We start from the raw sequence: 19,104 nt of genomic DNA on the forward strand, positions 1-19,104 counted from the left end.
CAGCCAGGCATCGCGTACAGAGTGCCCTCCGGGCGTAGTCTGCACCTGGATGAGCCAGGTGAACTCAGCCAGTGGCAGCAGAGCCTGGTGCCAGCTTCTTCCCACTGCTGGCAACTGCCAGGGCAGCCAGCTCCATCTCCTAAAGGAGCCTTCTGTCAGCTCCTCTGCCCAGGTCCCGGAGCCTTGCTGCTAAACCGCTGCTTCTGTGCTGAGCGCCCTCTGCCAACACTCCGCCGAAGCCGCTCGCTCGTGTCCGTCCCCTCGGGACAGCGACGGCGGAGCGGGCTGCGAAGCGCGCCCCAGACCACCGACCCCCTCGCGCGCCGCGTATCCCGCTGAGCCCGCCGCATTTCAGCGGCGCCGGGCAGGGCAGGGGGCGGCGCCTGCAGCCCCGGCTTGGCGCTCCGCGCAGGGCAGCGCTGTCCGAGTCCTGAAGCGGCGCCGCCGCCGCCGCCCGGACCGCTGCTCCTGCGCCCTCCGCGCCACGCGCTGTGCCAGGCAACCTCCCGCTGCGCGCGGGGCCCTTACCTGCGCGTGCCGCCGGAGCCCCAGCTTGGGGCACAGGCGGCATTTATACGGTCACCCCAGCCTCGGCCGCGCGTGCTCTATTTACAGGCAAACAGAAGCACCGGGCTGCACGTGATGGGCCCGCCGAGCCTGCGCCTCCTCCCTTCCGCGCCCTGCGCCGCCTTGCCTCGGTGCACGGCAGCACGCGCCAAGGGCAGGGGCGGCAGCCTCGGCGACCCTGGGCGGGAAGGGGCTGGAGAGGGCGACGCCTTCCTTAAAGAAAGCTCCCAGCAGCTCCCTATTGCGATGGAAGTTCGACACAGAGTAGCACAAGCAGCCTTAAGAGGGGACCGGAGCTTATCTGCCAGGCCAGCAGTCCCCATAAGCTTTGAGCTTACGATTGGGGATTCTCCCCTTTGGGATTTGCAAGAATGATCTCCAACCGTGTGTGCGCGTACATGCTCGCTTGCTTTTTGTTCCTGCATGTGTGTGCGGGAGTGTGTGCAGTGTGGTTCTCTTTTGGGTCTGACAATCTCAGCTGGTAGTTGCGAATAAGCATTTGAGAGTGCACTCCAAACCAAACTTTGGGCCACCACAAAGCAGACACAACAGCTCCAGAAGAGTGTCTTCTGCAAAACAATGCTCTATGCTTGCTTTTTCACTGGACGCTGTAAAATGTTCTGCCTCCATGCCACGGATAGCCATGTATGCTCAAATGGATAAGGAACATGGGTGTGCACTCGGCCACGCCAAAGGACACAGGGAGACTATCACCTTCAGGATGCCCTAGCATTGCATCCAGCCCAATGCTTTGTTTTGGGTCGAGGAGAGAACATGAAACCCAGCAGCCTGGAGCTTATTTTGGGATGCAGGAACCGATGATCAACTTCAGTTCCTTACTGAGGTTGCATTTCCCTGCTTTGTATTTTCATGATGACTAGTAACCAACTTCAGCCTCATCATCTACAAGAACCTTGGAGTCCCTTGGATACTTCTCAGAGTTCTTTCAATGTGAAGAGCTTTCCTGAAAGATAAGCTGATGGGTGTCCACCGCTGATACAGTGCTGAGGCATGGGAGAATGTTGGGCACTCTTTGCTTGTTCTCTTTGTGTAGGATAGTAAAACTGAGTAGATGGAGAAGGAGCTTTTGGGATCCTCTTGTACGCAAAGGATTCCCTCGATAGAAGCATGCAAGTGCTATGGTGGACACGTTAATGTGGAACGGATTCCCTGGAGACAGACAAATTCTTCAGATTTACAGAGCTTGTTCCCTCCATTCTCCTTGACACAAACCACACAAACTCATATGAGTGATTAGGATGTGCACATACTGTTTATTGAAATATGTTCCCAGCTCTTGCTGTTACCAACAATGTTTCAATTTCAAAATGAGTTGACCTGCTATATATTTTTTCTCATATGATGAACTCACTAATCTGATAGGCAAATTAGGTAAATAAATGGACAGTGTGTGTAAATGATACAAGTGGTATCTGTCCTGAAAGGAGAAATACAGATGAAATGGCTATATATGCTCAGAGCTTCCATTGAACTCAATGGGCTTACCCACAGGCAAATTGGTATTGAATTGCAGTCATGGTGTACTGCAATCAAGTATCTAGTAAAAGTTGTCACAATGTTTATAATAAATAATGTGGCTGCAAGTATTAATAAATTAATGAACTTTAGTTTCAGTTGATTTATTCAGCATTGATCAGTGACGCTAAGAGGTAAACACACTTAATTCTATAATTTATTCCAGTTCTGGTATACATATAAAAGGACATGGAAAAAAATAGAGATTATTCCCTTCTGTCACTACGTAGTAGCTTACATTGAAATGTAAGTCAATTTAAGACCTGGAGTTGAAACCCAGCCCTCTGGTCTTCCCCAAATAGGCAAGCCCTCTTCCTGTGGTCCCAGCCCTCTTTCCCAACCCCTAATTATCTGATGCTTTACTGAGATTTGTGCAGTTTTTCCTCCATTCTTAAAGGTTGTGTTGCCTCCCCAAAAGCTTAGTTACTGCCAGGAACAACTTTAAGCAAAAATGTGCTGGAATTTTGACCCACGTTTTTTCCTTTTGGCTCTAGGCCTTTTGTCCTCAGTCTCATCCATAACTGGAATGCAGCCTGAGAGATTCTCCAACGTGGAATTCAGCTGTTGGACAGAATTTTTTTTCAACATCTGATGTAAATTTTCTTGTACTTATTTCACAGTATTTAAACCAAAATAAATTATAAATTAACATTTTAAAGTTTTGGAAATACATACATGGGTTTTTTTCTTATTATTGTTACTACATTGCATTATTACAATGCAATTATTGCATATTACATCCTGCCTTCTGGATTACATAGCTCCATTTTATCCTCACAACTACAACCCTGTGAGGTAGGTTGGGCTGAGAGTTTGTATCTGGGCCAAAGTGACCCAGTGAGAATTGTTTAATCAAAGACAGAAGATGAATCAGCTAAAAGTTCTCTAGCAGGTTACCAGACCTAATAAAGAATTTTCAAAACATTCAGCAAAGGCTCAAAGTACTGCATCCTCATTTTAATATGAGCACTCCTGTTTACTCAACAGGTGAGTGGAGAGCAGGCTGCATGGCCAGCTTCACCCTCTGCTGTTTGTACTTACACTGTGAATGTTTACAGGGAAGGACCGTTCAGGTTTACAGCTTTAAGTACAAAAACTTCCATGCTTCTGGGAACCCCCATATCAGTGCCAAGTGTGAATGGGGCTGAGTAATTATTTATTTATTCCTCGCCTTTCCTGTAAACATAGTACTCAAGCTGGCTAACAACAATAAATACATATAAAAAAGCAACATAATTAAAACATCTTTAAAAGCACCTCCAGCATTGTTTTTCTTGGTAGACAGGCAGGTAGCAAGATAGATAAAAATGATATTAGTCAAAAGGAAATAAGCAGCACCAAGACAAATCTAGTGCAGCAAACAAAACAGCTTAACAGCTCAAGACCTGCTTGAATTCAAGTGTATTTATCTGATAGAAGGGCAATAAAAAGGTAGCTAGACTTGCAGTTCTTGGCAGGGAGTCCCAGATCCTGGGAGCAGTGCCAAGGTGGTCTTCCCCAGCATTTCCTCAGTAGAGAGGGCAGGTCCACAAGGGAGAATAAAGTCTTTCCAAAACCCTGGTCTCAGCTTGGAGTACCAGGCTATTTGATCTCTCAACATGAATGCATCCATAACTCTCCTTATATTCTTGCCACTGGTGCTGCTGGGGTAGAGAAGAATCTGATAGAAAATGTTACCAAGTTGAAATTGAGGCAAGACAACAATTACTTTGTTGGTTAAATATTGCCAGCTTCATTGTCTCTAAAAGTGCAGATTAATGTACACAGTTTTTTTCTTACATAGTCTGCAATATTCTATTAAGGGCTGTATTTAACACTGCATATATGATGAACATTGCCTCATTAGCTACACAGCTGATAAGTGTAAGATACCATGCATGGGTGGGAAAGGTATTAGCAATTTAATTACTACTGAAAGAACTTTTATTTTACCCATTAACTTCAGCACTGTGCATCCTATACAAATTTAGGGTTGTGCAACTGGGGATGGCAGAAGTGGACTTTGTTAACCACTCACAAAAGGTGCCTCTGAATGATTTTCAGGAATGCAGAAGAATTTTGCGTAACAATCTTTATGAGTCCTCATGTGCTTAAGACTTCAGAAACATTTCCAGCCCAGTTGCATAAACCAAAATTTGGATCAAACACCATCTAATTCAACTTCGCTCATACATACAGCTATTGCTGCATTTCAGCTAATTAAAATGACATTCACATGCATGCATGTTCAAAACTGTTCCTCAGCAATACATACCTTTGTTATTTCTTTCAGTCAGCTATTGACAGTTTTCTTTACTTATGTGATTGACAAGTGCAAGGCATTTATGAGCCCATAAAAAGGAAGCATCTATACTGCAGATTATGCATCTATTTAAAAGTAAATATAGAAGAGTGGGAAAATCCATGACTTTATGGGACAGCTCAGTGGGAGAGTAACTTAGTTCAATACATCAACCAGAAACTTCTATTCAGTTTCCATTTACCTGAAGGACATTGCTTGTGCAGCTTGTTAATATCAATGGAACTTAAAACAGGAATCTGGCACAGTGGATTACAACTACTATAAATTAACAAAACAGCTGAAAAACACAAAATGTGCTGCCACTAGTCACATGTTGTCTGCTACTATCATAGCTTTACTCAGTGGTTGTTGAACCCTTCTAACTGAAGGATCTTAACTTTGCCTCCAGATTTCAGTGTGAAGTTTCAGTGTACACAGCATCAGTGACATTCAGATTGTGTTGTTTCAGTGTAGTTCAATGGGAAGTGGGGGGGGCAGCTAATGAAATAGATTGCATTAAAATGTTATCACATGGTGATATAGGACATGCTAGTATTTTTATGTGCTATTTTGAGATTACCCAGCACACGCTTCTTAAAATGCTGGATTAATGCTAAATTGTGCAGTTTCCAGTTTAATGTTTAGTTTGGCCCTACTCTATTGAAATCGTTTGAAATACTTTGCAAATGAAGGTACTTGGAAGCAACAGTGGACAAAGAACTAATTTGACCCCTCAAATTTGACCCTCTCCATGAATATCAATAATTAGCAAAAGATCTGATGTTCATTTAAATAAGTAAGCAGAAGGTTTAACTACTATGTATATACTTGATGCATCTGAAGTTTTGCATCTTTTAAAGTTCTGAGGCTTTTAAAATGTCATATATATATCATTCAGTAGCAGTCAGTGTCTGTCAAATAATACAGGCTAAACAACCTGTTTTTGAACTGGGCTTTTGATATCTTCAGGCTTCTACCACTTTTATCATCCTACAACTTAACTAGATGGAAACTGTTTCGATAGATGATACTATTGGCATTGTCCCAGTCTGGGGTCAAGTTTATTTATGTATTAATTATACCAACATTTCTTGTACTAAATGCAAACTTTCTAAAAATGTGTAAAAAGACTTTTTTCCAGTAATGTTCCTTTTGATTGCACTGGAAGCTAGACATACATAGGTAGAAGAAATTTATTTATTATTTAAAACTTTTGTATACTACCCACTACAAAATAGTCTCTGTGTATTTTCTGTGTAGGACATCTGAAAAAGGAATTCCTGGTGGACAGTGAGAGGGTGAGAGAAGGAAAAAGAAATCTTTTGAATGAAAACATACTCTAGAACACTGTAATACCTTTGTTGTTAGTCATATTTGTAAGCAAATAGTGTTCAACTAATAAGTGACTTATAAAAACTGGCCAGACAGAAAACAGTTCATTTTGTTATCTTACATCACAATGCCACAAGGAATTACAGTTTTGTTCATTACTGGACCTCAATTAGAACCAAGTTGGCAGAAACCATCTACTATTAAGGATAATGAAAGGAGGGCAAAAGAAAAAGGGGCTCATTCACATGCACATTTTCAAATAATTCAAGGTCAGATGTGCCTATCAGATCCAATGTCCTAACATGAGAAAGGTACTCAATTGTACATGCCCAGCACATACAGGTAGGGGCTGTTCCTCTGTGTAATGACATGCATATATAACTTAAACCGTTAGATGAGTGCAGGGTGTCCCTTTTTGTGGAGGAGGTTCTGGAAGGTAGAGTTTTTTTAATGTGTGTAGGGAAATTCTCCTCCCCACAAGATGAACATGATACACAGAAGTAATGTAACACCTGGGCAGTATTACCACGGTCCATTAGAAGGGAAACCAAGATATAATAGGAACATTAGGATACTGGAAGATTGGAACACCTACACCCAGTAGTGTTCAACAGTTATATTTAGTACATCTTAAGTAAAACCTGTACATCTTTCTCTACATTTCTGCAAACTGGCTTTCCACATTTCTACAACCTGCCTCATGATTCATCCTTAATAATGAGAATGCAATAGCCCTTAAAATTGTGTGGGGGACTGCTGCCACCCAGATTTTCAGGTTGCATCTCACCTCTACTCTAGCAGATATTACAGGAAACACAGCACTGTAATAGCATGGCTTTGAAACCTTTATCATGCAGAATTTACAATATGACAATTAAGAAACATACTCTGCTGCCATCCTACAGGTGTAAATGAACTGAAATGTTATTAGGATGTAAGGGCCAAGATGTGTCATCACAGCAGGTATGCTAAATGCCCAGTGATAAGCATAGACTTCAGATGATGTTTCAGGAATATTTACCTTTGTAAATCTTGTTACACAAAACAATCAAATGTCATACATAAATGCAGGGAGTTGGATGCAGATATAGTCACAGTTCAAATCTGCACAATGGGGTGAGCTCCTGTTGCTCTGTCCCAGGTCCTGCCAACCTTGCAGTTCGAAATGCAAGTAGATAAAAAGGTATTACTTCAGTGGGATGATAATAGCAATCTGCGCACTTCAGTGTTTAGTCATGCTGGCCACATGACCAGAGAGACTATCTGCGGACATGCTGGCTCCCTCAGCCAGGAGACAGAGATGAGCACCACCCCCAAGACTCAGACATCACTGGACTTTACCTTTTAATAGTCACTGTAGTCCTGATAAAATCAATTCATTTCCCTGAATTGCCAGTGCCTTTAGTGAGTCCTCCTATAAATGCAGTAATCAGTCCCCAGAGCATGTAAGGCAAACTCACTGGTGTTCTACATGATTATATTTAAAGACCAAATATCTGGGTGTAGGTTTTCAAAAGTAAATCCTCTGACTTAAGACTTCACAGATTTTAATACTCTTGCATCTTGAAAACACACATGAACTCAGAGGAAAGCCTGAAACTTTAAATCTACTGATGTAAACATGAATCCAGTGAGCTCAAAATCATGAAATGTTGGATATTCAAGGCACTTTTGATATTAGTATACAAAAGCTGGTTTCATAATATCTGAATTTCTTTCAAAAATACCAGTTCCAAAATAGTGCAAAGCAGATGCACTATTTTGAATTTTGCACCCAGGTATGTAGTTTGGTTTGAATAATTTCCAGTGCCACATTTCAGTTTTGCAGAATGTGAGTTGTCTTATGAAATTCAGTTTACAAAGTACATATGTAAAAGACTAAGCTTAAACAATCTTTTTATTAACAAAGCAATCAAGTATGATATGAACCAATGCAAAAATAAAAACCAGCCAACCAACTAAATGAACAATATACTTTCAATTCCAATCACTGAAGATTTTTGGAAAACAATGGGCTGGATTCAGACTTGTGCTCAGCAGTGTTCTACAGGTTATGGAAGAAGGCAATGGAGCAGTGATTTCTACCACTTCATCCTCTTTACTGCAGTGCCCTGAAAAGCTAGAATACTAGGAGGCCTTCTAGATCAGTATGGGCACTGATGTGGAGGGTTGCAGAGGAGCAAACGACTTGGCAAAAAAGAGACTTATGCTGGATTCTACTTCCCTTTGTTTGTGGAGCGGTGTGCCTGCAATCCAGTTCAACATAAATGCTATATAATCATAATTAACCCTTAAAAACTTGTTTTGTAAGTTATGTTATAAAAATTTTAGATGTATTATCTACATACAGTACTGAAGAAAACACAATGGCACATAACATATACAAGTTCTTGAATACATGTAAACAAAAATAATGAGCTACAGTGAAAATCTGGCAAGGAAAACTGAAAACCACGCATATTTACACAGTTCAATGCACAGTGTCCTTAAAATTTCTTTAACACTTATTGTCAAATTATCTTGACCACATGGTTAAAACCTATTCCACTATGTTTTTTTCTACTGACCAAGTGTAATGACTTTCCTGATTATCTCCAGAAAGGTAGATTAATTCACCATAATTTTACAGCTTGGTATAATTTATATGGTCTTCCCTAACATTACAAGCAATAGGTGATAGGCAGTCATTCAACTGTTTTTTAATTTATACTGGATAGGAGTTGAATGGAAATTTCCATTTAAAAATGCTATTCTGTTTTTTCTTATACAATTCAGAATATACTCCCAACGTATCACTTATTGGTTTAAATCCAATAAACCATACAAATAGTTCTGTATGCCCAGAGGAGATGTGGTCTTAGGATTTCTGAAGAACAGCAACTTATGAATCATTCCATTACTTTTTGTAACTCAGTGGAGTAAGAATCTGCCATTTACACAAAAAGAGGCAACAGTTCCACTGGGCCTTAGGCACAACTGAAGTAGGACTTTCATTCTGGTCACAATTTTCATTGCAAAATAAAATGCTTGGCAATTGAAAACTATAGATTTTAACAATTAAGTCAGTGCATTTCCTGGGAAGAAAATAAACTGTTTCATATATCTTTGGAGGATAAAGATAGGAACAATTGACAATTCATGTTGATGCAGTTTTATTAAAGCCGATGGCCCCAAACTGGATTTATTGGTATTTCTTATAATGTTCTTCATCTGCACAGCCCTGTAAAAGCAGGAAAATAGACATGAGAGGAGAAAACTTGCAGCTCAGAATAACAATGTCTTTCACTCAGTCTACAAAAAAATTGGAATATGCCAAAGGAGTGGACAACTAGGGGTCCTCAAGCCAGCATGGGTGAGAGATGATGGAAGTTGTAAGTTGAAACATCTGAAGGTCCACAAGTTGTCCACCCCTGGTATAAGAGAACAATAACAGTATCACATCTTGGGGAAATCATAAAGGTAGGAAAGAGGTCTTCCTCCAAAACACCATTTAGTCAAATCATGTGTGCAGGGAAAAACTCAAATCAAGCTCTACCCAGGCCTTGATTTGGGTTTTTCCAAATGTAACATGTATCTCCATCCCATTAGGACTCCTTCTGAGAGCCTGAAAAAGGCCTTCAATTTTCCTCAGAAGGAGGTGGATGTGATAGAGAAAGGTTGGGTGGCGATGATAAGGGACATAAATCTCTTCCCCTGCTATGTTGTATAGCACTGTGCCCTATACAACTAACATTGTGTCTTCCAAAACAGAAGGAATAATGGGAGATCCTATTTTTGGAATTCAGTATAAACTCAGTGTTACCACTCTGTAGACTGAACATTAGTAAAATAGGCAACATTTCAAACAGCTGACCAACATTGTCAGGCTTTCCACTGAAAATAACATTTGGCCATGAGCACATTACAAATACACACTAGACTCTGAATCTTCTGAAATCAAAGTCACAGAATCAAAATCTAGAGTTGGATAAATCCAAAAGCAAAGAGCTTGTGAGCCGCCCAGAGGTGCTGTGGCACAATTGGGCAGCATACAAATGTTTAAAATTAAAATGAAATGAAAAAATAAAATAAAATAAAATAAAATAGTATAAGACCTTGGCCTGGGACAACACATTCTGGGATACCATTAAAAGTGAGCAAGTTACTATTTATTTTTACTGTAGGGTAGAGCAATCCTAAACCTTACATTTGTTGACTGGTGGGGTGATAGGTGGTGATAGGACCATGTCCACCTTGGTGGCTACCTGGGGAAAGCTTTGCACTGGCCACAAACTCTGAAACAGGCCATTTCAGTGTCAGCACTTTGGATATTCTATATCCCAGTCCTTCTGTTCCTGTTCATTCTCAGACTGGGCCCATCAATTGCAGCAGCCTGGAGCTGGTATAGGTAATTAGCCCCATTGATTTCAAGTGAAAAAAGTGAAAAAAAGACAAAAAAGAAAAACTGCCCCTCACTTCCTGTTCTGGACACTACTTCCACAGCATAGCAGATGAAAATTCACTGTTACTGCAGTCTAACCTGCAGATGATTTTCTCTTATTCCAAATATGATGGTAAGCCACCTGCTAAGATTTGTTTCCCTGCTTCACAGTGTACCCAGCCCAGTATTTTTTACCTAAGTCTTTTAGAAAAAAAAAGAAACTCAGTAACTTTTCAAGGGTAAAATACCTTTTGAGTTTCCATTCTCTCCTTTGCAGTACTACTGCAGCAACACCATGCTAATTAAATATTCTAGAAAAAAAATCAGTTCTGTTTTTTGAAAAAGAGGCTCTATTCCAACAAGAATTCTAGGAAAATTTAGGGTTAAGTATTCTCTTTATTCTGAAAGAGTATGTTCAAACTTACACAGAGTTCAAGACTGTCTGATAAATACTCTTCTGGAGATAACAAACATTGTTAGTCGACCTTCAGGTAGTCCAATTTCTTTGTCACCTACCTGCAGCTTTTTGTGTTCTTCTGTAAGGTTATCATATTCTTTCTTAAGGTCTTCACACTGCTTCTTAACTGCTGTAATTTCATTTCTTGTTTTGTTCAGAGCTGTAAGACACAAGAATATTACTATTTTCTTCATTTTCTTCATTTTTAATTGTAAAGAAGCAAAAAAAGTTTACAAATGTAATAACAAATTTGTTTTTAATGGTATATAATGTGCTGTTTTTTTCAAATTTGTAGGATGTCACTTCTAACCTTTTAAATAGTAATAAAAAATCCTAATTTAAACTATATCCTAATTTAAACTATATCCTAATTTAAACTATAACTATTAAAAACAGAAAAACATTTTTTTTCTTAAACTATGTCTTCACTCCCCTGCCACGTCACTAAAATCGGAACATAGATAAAATCTGTAATATTTCTGAATTCTTTGTAATTCTATGTCTTCCTTCCTTCCTTCCTTCCTTCCTTCCTTCCTTCCTTCCTTCCTTCCTTCGATTTACTTCCCACCTTTTTTCCTATCAAGGAACTCAAAGCAGCTTATATAATTCTCCTCCTCTCCACCTTACCCTCACAACAACAACCTTGTGAAAGTAGGTTGGGCTGAGAGTCTGCGACTGGCCCAAAGCCACCCAGTGAGCTCCATAGCTGAATGGGGACAAGAACCCAGATTGCCTGAGTCCCAGTCCTGCACTCTTAAACACTGCTTCTCACTGGCTACTATTATAAAACTGTCCCAATACTATCTGTTTCCCTCTGTTTTCATGTGCTAATTTTGCTATAAGAACCAATTCCCACATTTTCCCAACCATTCCCTTGTTGTAGATATAACCAATGATCTCTATTTTGGAGCACATTATGATTCTTGCTGCTGTGACCATATAAGAAACTGGATCTCTACATTCCTAGTGACCCAAACCACCCATATAATTTAACAACAACAATGAAAATTGGATTAAATGAGATTTTATATCATACTTTTTGTCATTAATTTTCCCCCCAGTACCTCAATGACATTCCCATCATATATGATAGAAATCACTTTTCATTTCTTGTAATTTCCAACAAATAGAAGGATAATTATTATTTATCTTATAAGATTTAGTTTAATGTATTATTTTGTCTTTATATTATAACAGTTGTCCCTTACTGCCATGTTCAGAAAAGATATATGAGCCTATTCCACACGTTTTCCCAGATTTCCACAGGGATATTTTCTTTCTTTTCATAAAATCTTTAATTTGGTTCACATTTACTATTCTGTTTTAGAAGTCAACTGTTATGTTTTGATAAAAGATGCTCATTAGTTAATTACTTAAATACTTAATGCTTCAACATCTGTGAACTTTTAAATATCAATGAACTTAGGGTGTAATCCTATAGTCTTTGGAGAGTGTCTCGGGGATCACAGGATATTTGACTGCTACAAGCTCAGCAGTGGCAATCTGACAGAGGCAGGTTGCTTACCTGTTACTGTCATTCTTCAAGTGGTCATCCGTGCATTCACACATTATGGATACTATGCAGGCACAGCACCCATATGTGTGATGCAGGGAGACCACAATGAAGAACAGAGTCTTCCCACACCCCCTTCCTTTTGCAGACACTGTGGATGCTTTCCAAGGTCACAGATGTGAACTTGGATGATCTCTCAAAGGTTCCAAAGGGGGTGTTTTGATGGGCAGGAAAGCTAGCAGGCTTGGAATCCTATGGTCCCTCCATTGCCTCTCTCTTTTCCCCACATGAGGTAGAAACACTTACAGTTGCATTTAGCTGGGCGTGTTCTTTTAGAGAAGGAACAAGAAGAAAAAATAAAGTGCATTGTTTTTTCCTCCATGCCTACAGCAGACAGCAGGCCATATGATTTTCAGAAGCCTTCAACATTGGGACTTCCTTATTTAACACAGATCTACTATGGATGTATTGACAGAGGTCTCCCTTACCACCATTCAGTTCTCTTTTTAACTTGGCATTAGGCAATCATGTTATTCTGCTATATAAAATTTGATGATGAATAAAATGATCTCTTCAGATTTCATAACCATTATTTATTTTTATTTCTAAACCATCTAATATAGATTTTATTGACTCAACATATCTTTCTCAAAACATCATATAGAAGAAACAGGATCTATTAACCTGGCATAGTATTATTCAACACATAAGTAGTTCCTAGATATTATTCAACACATAAATGTCTATGTAAAACAAATGATGCTGATTTTTTAAAAAGTTGGACTGCAATTTTATATAACAAATTAAAAACTGAATGTTGTCTGTCATCTGCCTGCAAATCCTTACTACCAGTTGAACAGTTTTGATGTAATTATATGCTCAAAACATTCTGACAGCTCAGGAAGAAATAGCATAATACTGGCAGGCAATGTAATTTATATGACAGAAGTGAAAGGTCAGTTTAGATGATTTTTCACAGGACCCAGAAACAAGAGGAGCTATGTGTTGCTAGCTGGAAGACAGTGGGCAGGAAAGGTTAGTGGGCAAAGAGCTGAGGCAGCAATGACATACAAACCCTATCACTAAGGGTTAATTACTATCATACATATTACATTTTATATAACAGTATAAACCTGGAGGTGCTAACATCATATATATGAAACTGAATTATTTCAGAATACATTCTAAACAGGTACAATTTAGAATGCCTTCTTCCTGCCATTAGAATATTGTCATAAGGTAGTACAAAAACTTGGAAACCATTCAGGATTTTTTAAAAAAACAGGGAATAATTTGCATTTTTCTTCAGTCTAAAGAAAGTGCCATGATATCAGAAGAGCAAAACCATCTTTTTGGTAACTTGATCCAACAGTAACAAACTACTGTCTGTTTCATGGAGGACTAGCAAAGCATTTCGGTTGCAACTAAAAACAATGCTATCTCCAAACATACCTAAGGTATCTAGAGTTAGTTCTAGGAAAGCAAAGAAAAACATTAATTCCATTGTTATGATGTTTTGACAAAAATACACTTGCGACAGGTGGGTGAGGTCTTCTTAGCTGAAACAGAAGAATGCCAAGGTCTGGCATATGAAAAAAAAAAAAAAAAACCTTGCTAAGTCTTAATGTGGAGCTGTAAGATGGGCCTCTGGGGGAGTTAGAAGGAGGGGAAGGATGGGAAAGCACCACACTGCTTACATCAGCATGTCATTTCTAGGTGCTGGCATCCAAGAAGATCATTTTGAAGCCAATTTCACACCTATTTCTAAATCATCAGTCCTACAAGCCTCATATTTCAATAAAACCTAGCATGAAATGGGATTTTAAAAGTACAACATGGTTGAAGCACAGACATATAAATGCTAAATTTAATATGGCAACCCTTCCTCCATAATTAGAACAACTTACCATTGAGAATGTAAAGGTACTATTTCAGATGGAATTTCCTATAGCAAAAACTTTCCTTTTTCTAAAGTGTCTAGCAAGCTTCCAGGAGTTCATGTGAAGTTGCCAGAGGATTAACATTTGCTGGCGTTTACTGCATTTAAGGGAAGTATTTGAACAGATTTATATGCTGCCGAAAATCTTGTGCGTCCCAGGCCCTTGGGATAGAACATGCTACTTGTACAAGTTTAATTGGATAAAAGTAATCTTTGTCAGAAAACTTCTGAATCAGTGTATCGTTAGACCTCTGTAGGGCTTAGCTTTGGAAGTGATTTTTTTTACCTCTATCAAAATGTGTAGCACCAGATAAATACCATTATAGGCATGTGCTAATCTAATTCAAAATATAAACATGTATACACAACTGCACAAATAACTCAGTTCTTCAGAATTTTGAGAGATTTTACTGGGGTAGAGAAAAAATCAAAAAGTTTGATTTAAAGAAAACTATCTCCTGATGTGAAAGGAAAAAAAATCCAGCATGAAAAATGTTCCAATCTTGAAGTGTCTTTAACTTCAGCCAGATCTGAATATCCTTAATTTGTTATAAATATTGGCTATGCTACTCTATGTACTTTTGTTTTAAATATCGGCTATGCTACTCTACTTTTGTTTTAAATATTGGCTATGCTACTCTGTATAGAATGTTAGATGAAAAACAAATCAAGAGGCAAGTAACTTCCTTGCATTTTCTGTTCTATTGTCCGAGCCCAACTATTGTTTTCTTTGTTTTAACCCATCATAGCTCCAGCCCCTGATAGATCAAGCTCTTGTCCCTTCACGTCTAACTTAATAAAACACTATACAAATTATGCTACGAAATTTCAAAGTCAAATTTCAAGACGAATTTAAGCTGCTACCATAGCTAACACAAATTAAGTCACAAAGCCTGTTAGACAGCTGACACAATGCTTCAACATACTATCAAGAGCTGATTAAACACCTTCTCATAGAGGACAGCCTTAACCTGGCACTAGAAAGATAGCAGAGTTGGCACCAGGTGGATCTAAGTGGGAAACTTGTTCCACAGACTGGGGGCTGCCACTGAGACACTTATCCTCCTTGTTGTCACCTAGTAAGCTTCCCTCAGAAGTGGCAATCAGAGGTAGGATTCAGATCTTGATCATACTGTCAAGGAAGATTGCAGCTGGAAAGGGAGTTCCATAATATATTGCACTCCCAAGCCATGTAGGGCTTTATAGCTTAGAATGAGTACTTTAAATCAGGTTTGGAAACATATAGGTAGCCAATACAAGTTGGCCAGAATTGGAGTTTCATGTTTGGACCTTCTTGTCTTGATTACTGGACTGGCTGCTCCATTTTGCACAAGCTGCAGCAAAGCCTTCAAGGAAATCCCATGCAGACCACATTGTAGTAATCTATGTTAGAGATTACCAAAGCATCAATTTCTGAAACCAGACTATCTCTTCATCTCTTCCAGATGAAGCAGGTAGAAGCTTTTTCAGTCTCTCCTAGCATGATTTTCAACTCTGCTCTGATAGCTATCCCGTAATTCCAGAGCCAGGGTTTCACTCACTTGCCTGTCTACCGACTCAAAGCCAGGTTCAATGCATAGCCTTGTGTGCCAACTCTATGCAACCATTATGATGCATGCTAGGGAACTGCAAGCTATGTCAGTGTTGTCAGTTCTGAGTTGCAAAGGGTGGAATTAGTTCAGTAGGAAGCACAGAATACTGAAAAGTTGCAATCAAAAAGTCCTAAGAAAAATGCTAAATGTCTAATCTAACTGAAGCCTTTAAGGCGCTCAGGTAGTAAGGAACTTGACTTAAAACCATGGTGACTCTGAGGGCTGTAATAATGGTTTCCCTCCAATTGTTGATTTCTGTGAACAGTGTGGTGCAGCCCAGTGTCAACAAGGTCAGAACAATTCCAAGATTCTTCCTAAGGTACTGCTCTGACTCACATTTTGCTGTGTGATTAAACATAATCAGATCTACCATGTAGTCCTAATGGAACACTGTCAACTGCATGGAAGTAAATAATGTCCCCAAATTTTAGCTACCTGCCTTTTACAATTTTATTTCTATAAATCAAGACATGCCTGGAACAAAAAATAACCTAACATTTGCATAACAATGGCCCCTGGAGTGCACACAACATAATGCACTGGGGCACTGTTATGTTATGCTTATTGTAAACTGATGAGGGAAAATGTACTCTCAAGTGGAGAAATTAAGTTACCTTTACTAGCTGAAATCTGAACTTCATTATCAGGCTAATTGTAAGCTGCTGTGAGAAACAGCGTTTCAAAAAATAGCCCTTCATAGGGAGCATCTACCTCACTAGAGCAAGATTTGTGGATGGGGTAGAAAAATGACCCCAAAGACTAAGAATGCTAGTGTTCATATACTTTGTGCATGCATGGGCACCCCCTGGTTGTTTGTTTGTTTGGAGGGGTGTATTTTAAACCATTTCATCATGATGAAAATAAATTGAAATGATGCTGTGGAACATTTTATAAACCTACATTTGTTGGAATTCAAGCTGGATTCTCAAAGACTCCAAGTGCACCACTGGTTAGGTTTTTGTAGATCCTGCAGCAAGGTTAAGCTATTGTTGCATTTTTTAAAAATGTGAGAATAAAATCTGAAAAATCTGAAATTTTGACCAACCAAAGAGAATGTGAAGTTCTTTGGGTTTTCTTTCCCCTGAATTGAGGTATTTATAACTATTCCCATTTTTTTCCTTTTCTTTTAGCCTACGTGTTTTTGACTTATGGGCTACTATCTCTAGTAGCACATGAGCCTCCTTGGTCAAATGGATTTACAATATTTCAACAGCACCATTTTCCCCTCACTTGGTGAATGCTAATTTCCATAAAAGTATTGGCTTAGAATTCTGGCAGTTTCCATTACTGGCATTGTGAATTATTGGATGCCAACCTATATTTATGGCATCCATGTTCTCAGTTGCAAAGTAGTAATGATTTCAATTTTTTTAAAAAAGAAGTTTTAAAAAATCTTTGTATTTGCATGCCAGAGCCTAATTGAAAACTTCAAATAATACACCTGTCTAAATTCAGTCCTCTTTGAAAATATCAGTTACAAAATTAAACAAACAAAGGAACATTAATTTTCTCCATCTTCATGTCTGTTTCCTTTCAAATTTCTCAAAACTATTTCCAGATTTTGCCCATAAAAATTATTTCACTGTTACAACAATATAGGTTAAAGTGTTGCATGCTTATCTAAACCAACAGAGAAAAATGCTATGGTAAAGAGTTCATCTTGAAGAACAATGTGCTTATTCACTTTATTTTGTATACAAAGCATGTCTGTTTATAAGAGACGGCAAACATTGTGTAAACTTTACTTTTCCCTCCTCATTCCAAATGTCATCATCTTTTTGAGAACACCTTATGCACACCAAGGTATGTAATCAAAACGTGCATAAGTTTATCTAAAAATTGTATAATATATGAAAATGAACTGACAGGCATTAGTAGTTTATTAACAAAAAACCTTTTTGGTTTGATGTGTTGTGTTAAGGGATTTCCACATTCACTCAAGCTTGAAAATGCCAGGAAATTGAAGCTGGTAATAGCCACTCCCTGAACAGAAGCACTACTGAAACAATTTGCATATGCTATCATATCCTACACTGTGGTCAGTTCCTAATTCACCACAACCTTGGAGCTGCATGGCTGTCCATGCCAGAGTGGTGGACCCACATTTATCTATTGGTTGGAATGGAATCTATGCAACTGAAGTTACCTTTCAATACTCCAAGTACCTCACTGGAAACATACTATCCACAGACTGATAGTTAGGAGGGACCCTGAAGGTCATCTAATTCAACCTCCTGCTCAGTACAAGATAAGCCACAGGTAAAACATTCCTCCTTTTTCCTGAACATTCCCCACACAAGCTTTCCAATAGTTTGTTAATCCTGAAATAAAAGTCCTATACAGCAGATTGGGAACAAATCAAGAAAGTTAGAGAGAGCAAGAATATTTTACATTTAAGTGGCTGAGTTTATGGTACAGAAAGGATTGACTTTCAATATATGACTTTCAATACAATGCATTTATATTCTGTTTTTCATCTTGCATGCAAGGAACCCAAGATGGCTTATATCATGGGTCCTCTAACTATGGCTCCTGGGCTGGCTATGGCCTGGCATGGTCATTCGCCAGGCCCACCTCAGAGCTTTTGAACTCATTCGGAGAAAACGATCTTTGAGTGAGTCCAAAAGCTCCGAGCTAGTGCAGGTGTTCTCTGAAACTCTTCCAGGTTCGGAGACTAGCAGAAAGCTGGTGCATGCGCCAAATTGTAACAGCCCTCTTCAACTGCACATACGCCAGCTCTTTCCCCCATTGCATGCATGCGTTGGCTCTGAATACAGAGCAGGAATACAGAGTGGGAATACAGAAGAGAGGAGGGCAGAAGAGGGAGAGAGATGAAAACACTAAAAAAGGACAGAAGGTAAGAAAAATATAACTTTTAAATTTTATTTTTAACTACGTGAGCCACATCCCCAAGCTGTGGGACAAGCTGCAGCCGCCTCACTGAGCCCAGGGGTGGACAGGCTGAGGCGGAGCAGGGTTGCAGCTCCCGCGTGCCTCTGCCACGGGCTTCTCTGAGCAAGTAAAAAAGTGAAAAAGAACAAATGTTCAAAAGTATATATAAATAAATACATCATGCTTAGCATATTACAGAGCTGGGCCCTAACACTGAAAATGTTTGCTGTAATATACCTCCACATCTGAAATGCAAAACAATGCATATCGAACTACTTCCACATATGAAAGCACAGTGTTAGTTCTTCTCCTGTCCATTCTTTCACTTACAGGGCAATCCTCTATGCATCTACTGAAAAGTAAGATCCACTGAGTTTAATGTGATTTAATTCTCAATTGGTATAGAAATGCAGCCTCAATGTCTAAAAGGAAAGATTACCTGAAATGCTTTAGCTGAAGAAGAGGATTGGATTAGATTACCCCCTTCAAGATCCTCTTCAACTCTACTATCCTATGAAGATAGTATTGCTTGCCAGCTGTAATAGTTTATATATTTCATGTGGAGTGGTAGCTTC

At 39.2% G+C, this 19,104-nt stretch overlaps 1 protein-coding gene across 1 annotated transcript in view; it reads right to left on the reverse strand.

The window, feature by feature from the left end:
* Positions 1-7,595: 7,595 nt before the first annotated feature.
* Positions 7,596-19,104, reverse strand: part of DUS4L (dihydrouridine synthase 4 like) — a 44,174-nt gene continuing 32,665 nt past the window's right edge. The window contains exons 12-13 of the mRNA XM_044423372.1: positions 10,653-10,753; positions 7,596-8,936 (exon numbers count right to left, since the gene is read on the reverse strand). Of these exons, the coding sequence (XP_044279307.1) occupies positions 8,898-8,936; positions 10,653-10,753 (140 nt within the window). The 3' untranslated portion in view covers positions 7,596-8,897. The remainder of the gene's footprint in view (positions 8,937-10,652; positions 10,754-19,104) is intronic.

The sequence above is a fragment of the Varanus komodoensis genome, unplaced genomic scaffold (genome assembly GCF_004798865.1).
Source record: "Varanus komodoensis strain SLA01 unplaced genomic scaffold, ASM479886v1 scaffold13_3, whole genome shotgun sequence".
In the NCBI taxonomy this organism is placed as follows: domain Eukaryota; kingdom Metazoa; phylum Chordata; class Lepidosauria; order Squamata; family Varanidae; genus Varanus; species Varanus komodoensis.